The 12612-nt window shown below is 34.0% G+C and overlaps 1 protein-coding gene across 2 annotated transcripts in view; it reads left to right on the top strand.

The window, feature by feature from the left end:
• Window positions 1–12612, top strand: part of Rab32 (RAS oncogene family member Rab32) — a 92745-nt gene that overhangs the window by 35808 nt on the left and 44325 nt on the right. The window contains exon 1 of one of the 2 annotated variants that reach the window (XM_090407724.1): window positions 3786–3898. The exons of the other annotated variant lie outside the window; for it this stretch is intronic. Coding sequence (XP_090263850.1) covers window positions 3860–3898 — 39 coding nt within the window. The 5' untranslated portion in view covers window positions 3786–3859. Of the gene's footprint in view, window positions 1–3785; window positions 3899–12612 lie in introns of those variants that run through there. 2 annotated transcript variants of the gene reach the window in all.

The raw sequence follows: 12612 nt of genomic DNA, 5'->3' as shown, positions 1-12612 counted from the left end.
GGCTAAGAAAAAGATTAGTTGACAACGTAGATTTAATTTACCTTTATAGAGTGCAACAGCATGTAGCTTGGTTCCTATACACATGTATCCTTCTGATGATGACCTCGGTACAGGGGTCGAAACGTCAAGGGTTATTTTATTAATAATTAGTAAAATAATCATTTCAACACGTGTTTTGTGTCCCTAAATTCCTAAATATGACGGTATGTAAGTTGATGTACTCCAAAAAATTAAACATGGAAATTGAAACTTAGATGAATAAATTTATTAGATGTAATAATTTTCAACTATATATCATAGGTATCTCCAATACATTGAAAATGGAACACAATATAAAATTACAATTAAAGAATTATTTTCAAAAAGCTCCATTATAGATTAATAGGACAACAAATGGTCAGTAAAATTCCTAGTTTTATAAAAAATAAATTACAATAATATAATTAGGAATTTATATAAAATTATAGTAATAATAATAATAGCACAATTATGCACAGATTTGGTTGCTTTGTTTTCATGGTGATGATAATATGTTAGAAAGGGTCCAGAGAAGATTCACAAAGGTGGTCTTTGAAATGTGGAGTACGAGGACAGATTGAGAGAGCATAAATTGCAAAGCCTTGTGAATAGGAGGAGGATATGATTGAGACATAGAAGCTAGTCAGGGGTTGTTATCAGGTTGGCATAGAGGAAATTTTTCATAGAATGGGAGAGGGGTATAGAACAAGAGGCCATAAATGGAAATTATATAAGGAGGGTGTGAGCAGAGGAGTGAGGAGAAGGTTCTTTGCATGGAGAGTGATTGGTGAGTGGAATGCATTGCCTGTGTGTGTTGTGAATGTGGACACATTGAAACAGTTTAAGACACAGTTGGATGAGCATCGTATGGGATAATGTGTACCTCCAATGATGAGTCTCTGACTCCATGGGGGCCAGATGTTAATTATAAAAATTAATGTGAGCATTTTCTAAGTTTTGCTTCAATTGTTTTGTTTGCTTATTATTATTATTATTATTACGGGCGACTCCAGGGAGTCCTTAGACTCATCAAGGGAGGCTCTAAACATCATGCCCACACAACTATATGACATTCTCACAGCATCTATCATACCTCGCCTTGAATTCACTCACCATCATAGCACCCACAACAGACTCTGGCAGCATATTCCACTCATTTACCACTCTAAAAGTAAAGAACTCAGCTCTAATGCCCCTGCTAACCACACTCTTGCCCAGCTTCCATAGGTGTCCCCTAGTTCTCCCACCACCAGTCCTGATCTCAAAAATATACTCTGAATTTATCTTATAGAAACCCTTTAGCAATTTGAATGTCTCAATCATATCTCCCCTTTTCCACCTATCAACTAATTTCTGCAACCCACAAATCTTCAACCTGTTCTCATATGGTTCATTCCATAGACCTGCTATCATCTTAGTCACTCGCCTCCGGATCCTCTCCACCTCCTCCCCATCAAGAAGGAACCTAGGTGACCAAATCTGGGCACAGTAGTCGAGATGAGGTCTTATCAAGGCTCGGTACAGAGGTACAATAACTTGCTTGTCTCTGCTCGTCAAGGTAATTTTCAACAACCACGTGAGTTGATGAGCTGATTTAGCTACTTTTGCAATGTGCCCCCTAAACTTCATCTCCCTATCCACCAACACTCCCAAGTCCCTGGCCCCATCAATCTCCTGGAGTACAGTTCCACCAATGTGGTATACTGCTGCTAATCTTTTCACCCCAAAATGCATAACCTTACATTTTGTCACATTAAATTGACATCCATTCTCCTTAGTCCAGAACTCCAATCTATCCAAGTCATCCTACAAGATTTTGACATCTTCTGCATTCACTATCGCCCTACCCAACTTGGCATCATCAGTGAACAAATGAACTGTTCCTCTTAGATTCTTCTCTATATCGTTAATGAACAGATTAAACAGCAGTGGTCCAAGAACAGAACCTTGGGGCATACCACTAGTCACAGGCTGTCTTTTGGACTCTACTCCTGAATAAACTAATCTTTGATATCTCTCCATCAACCACCCACCTATCCATCTCACCAACCCTATATCCATTCCCATATGTTGTAGTTTACGGATAAGAATTCCATGTGGTATCCTGTCAAACGCCTTTGCCAGTATCACTGTAAACCCATTACCCTTATCCAGTTCAGCTGTCACCTTGTTATAAAACTTGAGCAAGTTAACGAGGCATGATCTACCCTTCACAAAGTCATTCTGTCCCCCCGTACAATATCTCATTTTCATCAATCCATTCCTGTATTTTTCTCTTGACTACTTTCTCCAAGACCTTGACAACAACTCCTGATATGCTGATCTGTCGGTAATTTGCAACCGTAGTCTTGGATCCTCCTTTATGTAATGAAACTATTTTCCCCTCTTTCCACGCCTTCGGGACTAAACCAGACCCGAGACTCAGATTAAACAACATGGTCAAGGGCACTGATAATTCCTTAGCCGCTTCACGCAAGACCCATGCCGGTATACCATCCAATCCCACAGATGTATTCACATTAAGATTCTGTAATAGACTATTCACCTCCACTTCATTCATCACAATTCCCGTATAAACTAATGGTTCCTTCATTTTTTCAATGTCACCTGGATGATATACTTTTGCAAAGTGCTTGCTCAGTAACTCCACTATATCGACTGATTCAGTGACCTCCTTACCATCGTCATTCCTTAAAATCATTTTACCGTGTACAGTAAAACTGTGGATTAGTTGGTAGGAACAAATTCTGCACATTAGGATGAAAATTTTAAATTCATGCTGTTGGTTTTTGATGCATTCCATTGTAAGTATTTAGAAATGATATTGGTTCTTATCATTTTTTTCATTTTGTGCCATTTTCTCTGCTGTAATTTGCAAAACCTTAGTAAGAGAATTGTGAAATTTACATGGAAAAGCTTACCAAGTAGAACTATAGAAATTATACATGACAAATTATATTCTTGTTTTAATCTTTTACTCAAGTGTGAGTGAACAAAACTTGCTCAACCATCTCTTTGACTAGTTACCTCTATATTAAGGCAAACAACTTCACTTTAAATATCCTAAATGGGGAAATGATAGCAGGAAAGTATTAACTGGGTGGAATGTTAAGGTGGTGCTATTCAGCAAGTGTAAGAAGAAATAGTGAATAGGAATGCCAATGCACCTTCAGAATATTGCAGATAATTCAATATTTCTGGAAAATGTTTAACAATCTTTTATAGTTATATCATAGTGTGGAAAATTCACCTGTATAACACTAGTTTTGAAGGATAAATTACTCATTCATTTTTAAAACATAATAGAGATAAATTTATCTTGCACATCATCTCTCAAGTGCATAACAGAATGTGTGATATTTATGACAGATCTGCTATTTTTGGTTAAATATCCAAAGCCTTACACAATACTTAGTCCTTAGAACTGATATTATCCTACTTGCATATGAGGAGGCTCTGTTAGTCCTGTTCTGTCCTTTTTAAACCAGGTTTAATGTTCTAAAACTTGCATCTTTTTGTTATATCAGTTTTATCCATCTCCAGTTTAGTTATGTCAGTTTTATCCTTCTCAAAAAGAGAAGAGAGGGGAGAGCTTTAATCTAATCAGCTTTGTGTTTGTTACAATAGTGATAGCTAGTGCCCATGAACTCTCATAAAAACAGGAAATGTTGAACTTTGTTACCTATTATCTCATTTACTCATCCTCATGCACCACTGGATCATTATTTTATGGAATTTTTTTTCATTCTTTACCTGTTACCTTTGAAGTGAAGTACCTTGTGGTGTTACTTTATTTCTTTATTTGCTTGGATATATAATCCTGGTAACTCAGTTGAAGCTTATGGAAAAAATTTCATTTAGTCAAGATTATACAGACAGGGTAAGACTAAGTTTAAAGTTTTAAAGGAAAATATTGATTTTTTTTTTATACACCTGTAGAGAAAAAAAAAACAACTAATGTTATTGTCATTATTTTGGTCTTCAATCTTTTTGTAATAATATATTAAAGGTTATCACTTGGAAAAGTTTTAAACGTTTAAAATGAACTTTAAGATCCATGCTATCATTATAACATAGGAAAATGTGTACAATCCTTTTATTGTAATTGCATAATTTTCCGTATGAACTCAAAAGACTTTTTGTAATCATTTATGGAGGTCTTTTAATTTGAAATTTAATGCTTATGCATTTGCATTTTGATGAAAATAACTTTTTGTACTCCAGTTTCTTTAGCTAATATCCAGTTTCTTTAGAATATATATGTAAATTTTCCAGTTCAAATTCTGTTTCATAATATGGGGAGAAGCAGGAAACTCAGGTTTTTCATCTTTCAAGATAGGTAAACTGGCCAAAACACATGTAATTTATAGGCACAGTATACATGCTTCATAGCCTTAGTTGCTTTATCCATTATTCAGAACAACTGAATTTTAATGTTGAGCAAATTTTAAGTTAAAATTTAGTAACAGTGGAGTTAGCTACATTGTTAAATTTAACTTTAGTAGATTGCTTGTATCTGCCTAGCAATTTGAAGGTTAAACTAGAAAGCTACTTACTTAAACATCATCATCAATTTCCTGATATATATATATATATATATATACTGTCAAGGAGTGTTCAGGTTATTATGACAGCACAACATAATTAAGTTTACATTATTATTAATCTCCTATGAACAATTTTCCTCCAAATTAGCCTATTGCTTGTGAGCACTCCAATATTGTCATATGTAACATTTCGTGCTTCTAAGGCACTTCTGACTGAATCAGTACACCTAGACTTTGGTTTTCCTCTGGGTCTTTTTCTTGCAATCTTGGCAAGAAAAAGACCGAGAGGAAAGGGTTAGCACCTGTATATGGTTAACACTTGGCAATGGTTAGCACCTGTTTTGCTAACCTTTCTTCACCAGTTCTATTTAAGTGGCCTTTGATTAGTTCTGCTGACACATTCTTGAATACTAACAATGTAAAGTTTCTTTCTAATATTTTCCTTTTTAATATGATTCTGCCATTGATTCTATCAGTCCCTCCCCACACACTAATTTTTCTCAGAATTCTCATATCTGTGATCTCTAATCTTTGAGTGCTTTATTTCTAACTCAACTCTCAGATCATAACTTAAAACTGGTTTAAACACTGTTTGTATACTGCTAGTTGGGTGTTATGTCTAATTTCTTCCTTTTTCCATATAAATTTATCTGGCTACTCACCATACCTTATTCTGTTGTCAATTTCCATATTTAACTTGTCATCTTCACTAAAAACTGTGCCTAAATAGCTGAAATATTTTCTATTGGATTTCCATTCAGAATGTAGCTGAAGTTTTTTTATGTTCCTGCATATTTTCATAGTTTTGGTTTTTTTTGCTGATTTTCATACCAAATTGTTACATCTATTATTCAGTTTAGTTAGAGAATCCTGGAGACTTGCAATAGATGTTTTGGAGTCATCATCTGCATAAAGCAAAGAACTAAAATTAATGCCACTTTTTTTTTTTTTTTTTATAATGTTATCCATATAGATGATGAATAAGAGTGAAGATAATGTGTATCCTTGTGCTTTGCCTGTTTTACACCAAACTATCTTTTATTTCCTTCAATTCTGACTGCTGACTGACAACTTATATATAGACGATGTATTGCTCTGTATCATCTTCCATTTACCCTCATATAATTGTAATGTTTTGAAAAACTTTTCTCTGGACACCTTGTATGACTTTTCCAGATATACAGAACTTAAGTACAGATCTGCGTCCTATTCCCATGATTTCTCAACTATTTGTTGTAAAGTGACTGATCTTGACAACCTCTATTTGGCCTGAATCCAGCTTGTTCTTCAAATTTCTTTTCTACAGTCTTTCTGAACCTCTTTTTTTCAGTATGCTTGCATAAATCTCACCTTGGAATACTTAGTAGAGAAATTCCTCTAATTCTCACATTCAGCTTTATTCCCCTTTTTTATAGATGGGAACTATGAGCCCTCTACTTCAATTATCTGGAAATTGACCTTCTGATCAGGCCCTCTGAATTATGCAGTGTAACCACTGCAAAACTCTTTATATCTATATACTTTAGCATTTCTGATTGAATATCATCTACTCTAGTTGCCTTTCCATGTTTAAAGTTTTTGATGGCCTTTTCTACCTCAAGTATTGATATGTAATCTTTGCATTCCTCTTAAAAATTTTCTAGTATGGTTCTGTCGATGCTTGTTTCATTTACCAGTCTTTCAAAGTAATTACTCCAGACATCTAGGATATCATTATCTTCAGTTTTCATGTCGTCTTTGATTGCTTTTAAAGTACTCTTTCCTTCCATTTTTGAGCTTTTTTCAATAACCTCCAGATCATTTTGCCACTGTTGGATTCTGATTAAGGAGAAATTTAAATTATTAATATTCCTTACAGAATCCAACTTAATCCACCATACCAAAGGCTATACTTGTAAAAATTATTTGATATTAATCCCATGATTGTAAATTATTATTCATGTAATTGCCTTGAGTTTATTTATTAAATTTTATTAATTAATCTAAAATATGTGCTAGCAATGATAGTACCTTGTATTGAAATATTATTCTGTTTATTATGATTATTCCTAATTTAATATTATGAGGAATTGTATATATAAGTTTAATATGTCTTATGTGAATTATAATATTTTGAATTTTTATTTATCACTACCAGTATGCAAAGGTATAATGTTATGCAATATTTTGGTTTTTATTTTATTTTGTTTGTTACTATGGAGATGGGCTAGAAATAGCTAGTGCGTGCATGGATCGCGTGAGCTATGGTATCCAAAAGGAGATGGAATTGATATGAGCTAGACTGTGAGAACAAGTTTTGGCGGGAAAGACAGTGAAGGTATATAAGCGAAAAGTGAGAATATATAGGGGGGGGGATCAGTAGACCAGAAGCATTCACGATAGTGCGGTGAAGAAAGGGGGGAAGCACTCACAACAGTGCGTAGAGGCAGGAAGCAGGGAGCACTCATGGCAGCACGGAGTAAAGTAAGAGGCTGTAGTAATAGGAATTAGGTGCTGGAATTAGATTAAGAAGAGATGAGGAGATAGCTTATTAGCAACACTGAGTAAAGTAAGAGGCTGTAGTAATGGGAATTAAGTGTTGTAATTAGATTAAGAAGAGATGAGGAGATAGCTATTTAGCAGCATGGAGGCTGCTAAGAGCAGTAAGAGGCTGTAGTAATAGGAATTAAGTGCTGTAATTAGATTACGAAGGATCGGGATGTATATTGGCAACTCAGAATATTGATAAGGAATTCTAAAGTTATGAAGAATTCCAGAGCTTTTAAGGAAGATTAGTGAAAAGCTGATTTTATTGCAAAGTAGTAAATGAGGAACAAGTGAATTTTCTAGTGAAAGTGTGTCTACATTTGTGATGCACAGAGATTAATGATTAAGTTATTTTAAAGAAGGTTACTTTTGAAATGTGTAGCTCCAGTGTGATAGTTAACTAAAGTTTTAAGTGTGCTTCAGTGAATACCATGAGTAAAGGATTTATCTGGTAAGAACTGTCCAATTTTATATTACTTCAGTGCAGAGATATATGTGTAATTCCTCCTCTTATTCCCCACATTAACTATAACGTTTTTTGCTGAAATCAGCCGGAGTACGAAGCATGCAAGTGTATACTCATGAAGCAGTTGTTGCCACCATTAATGTATTGAGACTTTACTGACTGTGTGATAATAGTAAAATTTGTTACTAAGAGATTTTGTGATATTGAACTCTATTAAAAGTTATTTTAATATTGTGAAAGCTATAAATCTGATAGCAGAATGCCCATAGACTGAATTTGTAAGATGTTATGACCAGTTAAGCTAAGACATTTATATTATCTTGTTCTCAGAATTGAGTTTACATGTATAATATATTATCCAGAATTAAATGTTTTGTTTTGATGATTTTAAAATTGTGTTTGCCTGAATCTCCTTTATTGCACCGTTTCATGAAATTATCAGACCTAGCGGGAGCTTCAAACATAAGAGATAAACTCGGCCTACGTAAGAAATAATATTGATATAAAATTAGTTGATGGTTGGTTTCACTACATTTTATTAGACTAATCTAGATATAGAGTGGTGCAGTCTAAAAATATAAATTTCTTTATATTTAAATTAGTAATCAACCAGCAACTTCTTACTTGTTTAAGAACAGAGTTAAAACAAGATGACAGATCAAAAACAAGGAAGTACGATCCAACACCACCTTCCTGATATTTATTTTCTATATTCTTACAAGTCTTTGCATGACTTTTGTTTAGCTACTTTTACACATAGCTCTCTTACATTTTTCTCTGTATTCTTTTAGGGCATCTGTCAACTTATTTTCTGGAAACTTTTGGTTTGCTTTCTTTTCCAGGACTGTTTCTTTAATTTGTGTCCACTATGGGGGGGGGGTTCTTATTTTTCTATCCTTGCAGACAACTTCACAGCATAACTCCCTAACCAAATCAATCTCTTTAAAGTTTGCAAGGTTTGGTTCTTGTTTTTAATCAGTTTCATTTTTTCTTCAGTAATGTTTGTATTAGTACCTTGCTCTTGAGACCTGTAAAAGCTGCTCAACTTTAATTCTTTTTAAAACTTTCTTACATACTGTTTTTTTTTTTTTTTTTTTTTTCAATGTGATATTCATTTTTATTCTGCTTAGCACTAAGTAACGGTCACTTCCAGCTTCAAATTCAATGTACATTCTTGTATCGTGAACCAGCATGATAATATCACTATCAATTATGACGTAATCAATGAGGCTTTCTTATTTCTTGTCCTCTTTCCACGTGAACATGTACACATCTTTGTTGGAACATGGTGTTACTAATGACTAGTCCATGTCCTGAGCAGAAGTCTAGCAAATACTTACCATTATTATTAGCTTTGTCCTTTTCTCCAGATTTTCCCAAAATGAACCCAACCAGTCATATAGGAACATTTCCTACTCTGTTGAAAGTTTTCTCCACTTGGTTATATACTATAAATTAAAGATGGCAAGAAGTTATATCGTCTTTTAATCCTTTATCCAAGTGTAAGCAAATGTTTGTTCACAAAGTTACTTCACGACTAGGTTATTTGTATATAGAAGCTAATGGCTTTACATAAAGGTTGAAACTGGTCTTAGTGGCCCTTCTCATAATGCAAAGCATTATGCATGTCCCTAAGGATACATGCATTGCATTATGGAATACTAAGGCAACTGATGGAAAGTCATTAGCTTCTATGTACAAGTATCCCAGTTATGAAGTGACTTCATGCACAAACTTTGTTTGCACATGGATGAAGGATTAAACCAAAAACTTGTTGGAGATTATTAAGATCTCCAACAAGGACCACTTTTTTCATTTTCTTTGTCAGCTGCCTGTTCTAATGACTCAAATTCCTTCACTTCTTTCTTAGAAGAACTTTCTGTGGGATCATAGGCATGAGTTTCATTGTCCATTTCCCCACTTTGAAGTTTGTTCACGTAACTCTACTTGAAACTGCCTTCCAATCAAGAAGTTTATCTTCATGTTTGGTGTTGAATGCTATTGCTACTCCCTTTTCTTGATCATTCTTGCCTGAACATAACATCCTATTCTTCTTATTTAGTAAGATCTCACCTGTTTGTCTCTTTTTTGCCAGTGATGCCAATTATGTCCACATGCTACTTTTGCAATTCTCCTTCAGTCAAGTTCAGTTTTCTTTCCATTATTACTCCTTATATCGGTGGTTCCTATTTTCAGTTCTTCTGATGTTGGGTTTATTATTCTTTGTCCTCTTCTAGATGTTGAATTGGATTGTGTTGTAGCTGACTTTCACTGTTCACCTTTGTTACCTGACAAAAACAGCAGTGGCCTTTTTTAACTGCCGTAACACCCCAGCCAGCATGAAATCTAATGTTGTATTATCATATGCATTTGTGACTTAAGCCAATAGAGAGTACAGTTTGACTAATTTCCAAGTTGCCAGCCCATCCTTATTTCGTTCATTACCTAGTAGGTCCCTATTAATGGGTGAGGATTGGATGTTAGGTCAGAAGCCAAAGTCAGTTCTCCACATTCTTGAAAGGCAGTGGAGGTCTCCTCACACTTATTTGGCTTTGACTCTTAATTAAGCTACTCTTAATACTCCTTATATTGAGTTGGAACATTGAGGTTATTTAAGCCTTGCTAATTTTAATAGCATAGCTGGCTATATTGTTAGAATTAGCAGACTATCATTGCTTAAAATGACCACATATCCTTTGAAACCAATCAAGAGTAATAGACAAAGGCCACTCTTTAAATGAGAATGACTCATTATTTGTATTATAGCCCTTCTTTTTCTTCTTCTTTATCTTATAATCCACAAAAGTAGAGTAGATATTAGTAAATGTTCTTTACAGAAATCTTCCACTCAGTCCTTGATTGACACTTTGCTTTCAGCTCTGTAAGTCATGATGTTATCACATCTTAGTTATGATATGTCTTGGACTGGTGAAAGAACTGATTCTTTGTCTTATTTTGAAATTTGTGATGTGATCAGTGAATGGTATCTTTAGTTGCTTGTAGCACTTCGATTTATATGCCAACAACCTCTTTTTATCGTTTTTTTGGAGGGTCCAAGTTTCACTAATGTATAAAAATACTGAATTAATTACTATGGCATAATCTTGGTAATTAATAAGGCATAATCTTGGTAATTGTAAGGCATAATCTTGTTACTATCAATAGCGGCTTTAATTTTTGGAGTGCTGCTGCTGTTTGCTTTAATTTTTTTTCCCTTCTAATATCATGTCAAATAGAATCAAAGGCTTTCTGTAGGTCAATAAAATTATGGCAGTTTACTTTATTATGTTCTACATATCTTTTCAATGATATGGAGCATAAATATATGGTCAATTGTATTTTTGTTCTTTCTAAATCCAGCCTAGAAGTCTGAAAAGTTGAATTCCATTTTTAATAGTGAGAGTAAGATGTCCAACAATAGTTTGCTTCGGTGGCTGATGAGGCTAATTGTCCTAAAATTATTACTTTCTTGCTGATTCCTTTTTTTTTTTTTGGAATTTGAATATGATCTGGCCAAAAGACTGGCACACAGTCTCTTGGCCAGATCTCAGTGTTACACACCTGCTGGCAAATTTTGTGAAGTGCACTATCAGTAGGTCCCCCCCCCTTCTTTAAATAGTTCTGATGGAATATTGTCAATTCCTGCTGTTTTTCCCGATTTTGATCTGAAGATGGCTCTTTCTACTTCTCTGAGTCTAGGATAATTGCTATTCTCTGTTATCATTGGGACAATTCAAACTAAATTTTGTTGGTCCACACTATTATCACACTTGAATAGTTTACTTGAATAATTATACATCTTTTCAGTATTTTTTCATGATCAGTAATATTTGTCCCATATTCAGTTATCTAATTATCCATCTTTTATGAAATTGCCTTCTTTGGATAACCATTTATTTTTTGCAAACTTTACCACTTTATTTATTTTAAATCTGTCTGTTCAGATAATTATACTGTTGTTTACAGTGTGCTAAATTAGTCATAATTTTCTCTGCTGATAATAAAGTTGTAATATTTCATGAGTAATGCAAAATTTATTAATACTGCATAGTTCTCCTATATCAAGGTTTTTTGTGACTCTCGCCCACGAAGGGTTGTAAACCTATAGTGCATTAAGACTTTTGGGTGGGGTAAGGATTTTTTCTCCTATTAATTTTCATAATTCATTTTTTTGCATTTTTTTAAAAATAATTATAAAAACTAATTTCATTTTATAAAAATATAAAAATTTATTTTTTACCTGGTCTGGAAATCCTGCTCTTGAGACAAAACATTGAACTTTTTTTTCAAGCTATTTTAGGCCTCCAATAAGCAAGATGGTGGTCACACTGTACAATGAAATTTATTTATCACCTTAAGACAACTACATACATCCATGACTATGACATGATTTGAACGTGCATCCTGTTGGTTGGAGAGCAGATATGCTAATCACTTGGCCAACCAGCCTCATGACACTGTTCTAAGATTTTGCTGTATGTGCAGAAGTATATTGTGAGTTCAGTACTTCCCATGTTGTCTTTAGTGTTCTGAAGTTTTCTGTAACATTTTCTTAATATTGTCATAGAAGCAAGCATAAACCTTCTAACTCACATACCCAAAAAGTGCAAAGATTTTTGAAAAGCAAAAAACTTCTAGCTTTTTTTTGCTGAAAACCATTGGTTTCAATCTTTGCCCATCCTTTTCCATCCACATAGTTCTCTTATTGCATTGCCATAACACAAAACCCTCTTGACATCATATTTCTCTTCTGACTTTTGCTTTAATTGGTATGAAAAATTTGCCTACATACAACTTGTCGAAGTATCTCGCTTCTTCGTTGAAATGCCTCACAGGTAAATCATCTTCTTTCATTAAAAATTCAGCAGACTTTGTATCCAAGATGAAAGACGTCATACTCAACAACTCTGATATTATGTCCAGTTTCAATATTGTATCTCTCTTTACTAATGTTTTTTCCACCCACGATGTTCTCACTCTATTAAAAAAAAAAAAAAGGTTTCAAAAAAGATATTCGCATTAGTATCTCACTGTGTTAATTCGGGCTATTTGAAA

This window comes from Typopeltis vanoorti, chromosome 17, assembly GCF_054136105.1.
Source record: "Typopeltis vanoorti isolate ZY-2024b chromosome 17, IOZ_Tvanoo_1.0, whole genome shotgun sequence".
Taxonomy (NCBI): Eukaryota; Metazoa; Arthropoda; class Arachnida; order Uropygi; family Thelyphonidae; genus Typopeltis; species Typopeltis vanoorti.
This window is presented reverse-complemented; position numbering and strand designations above follow the sequence as displayed.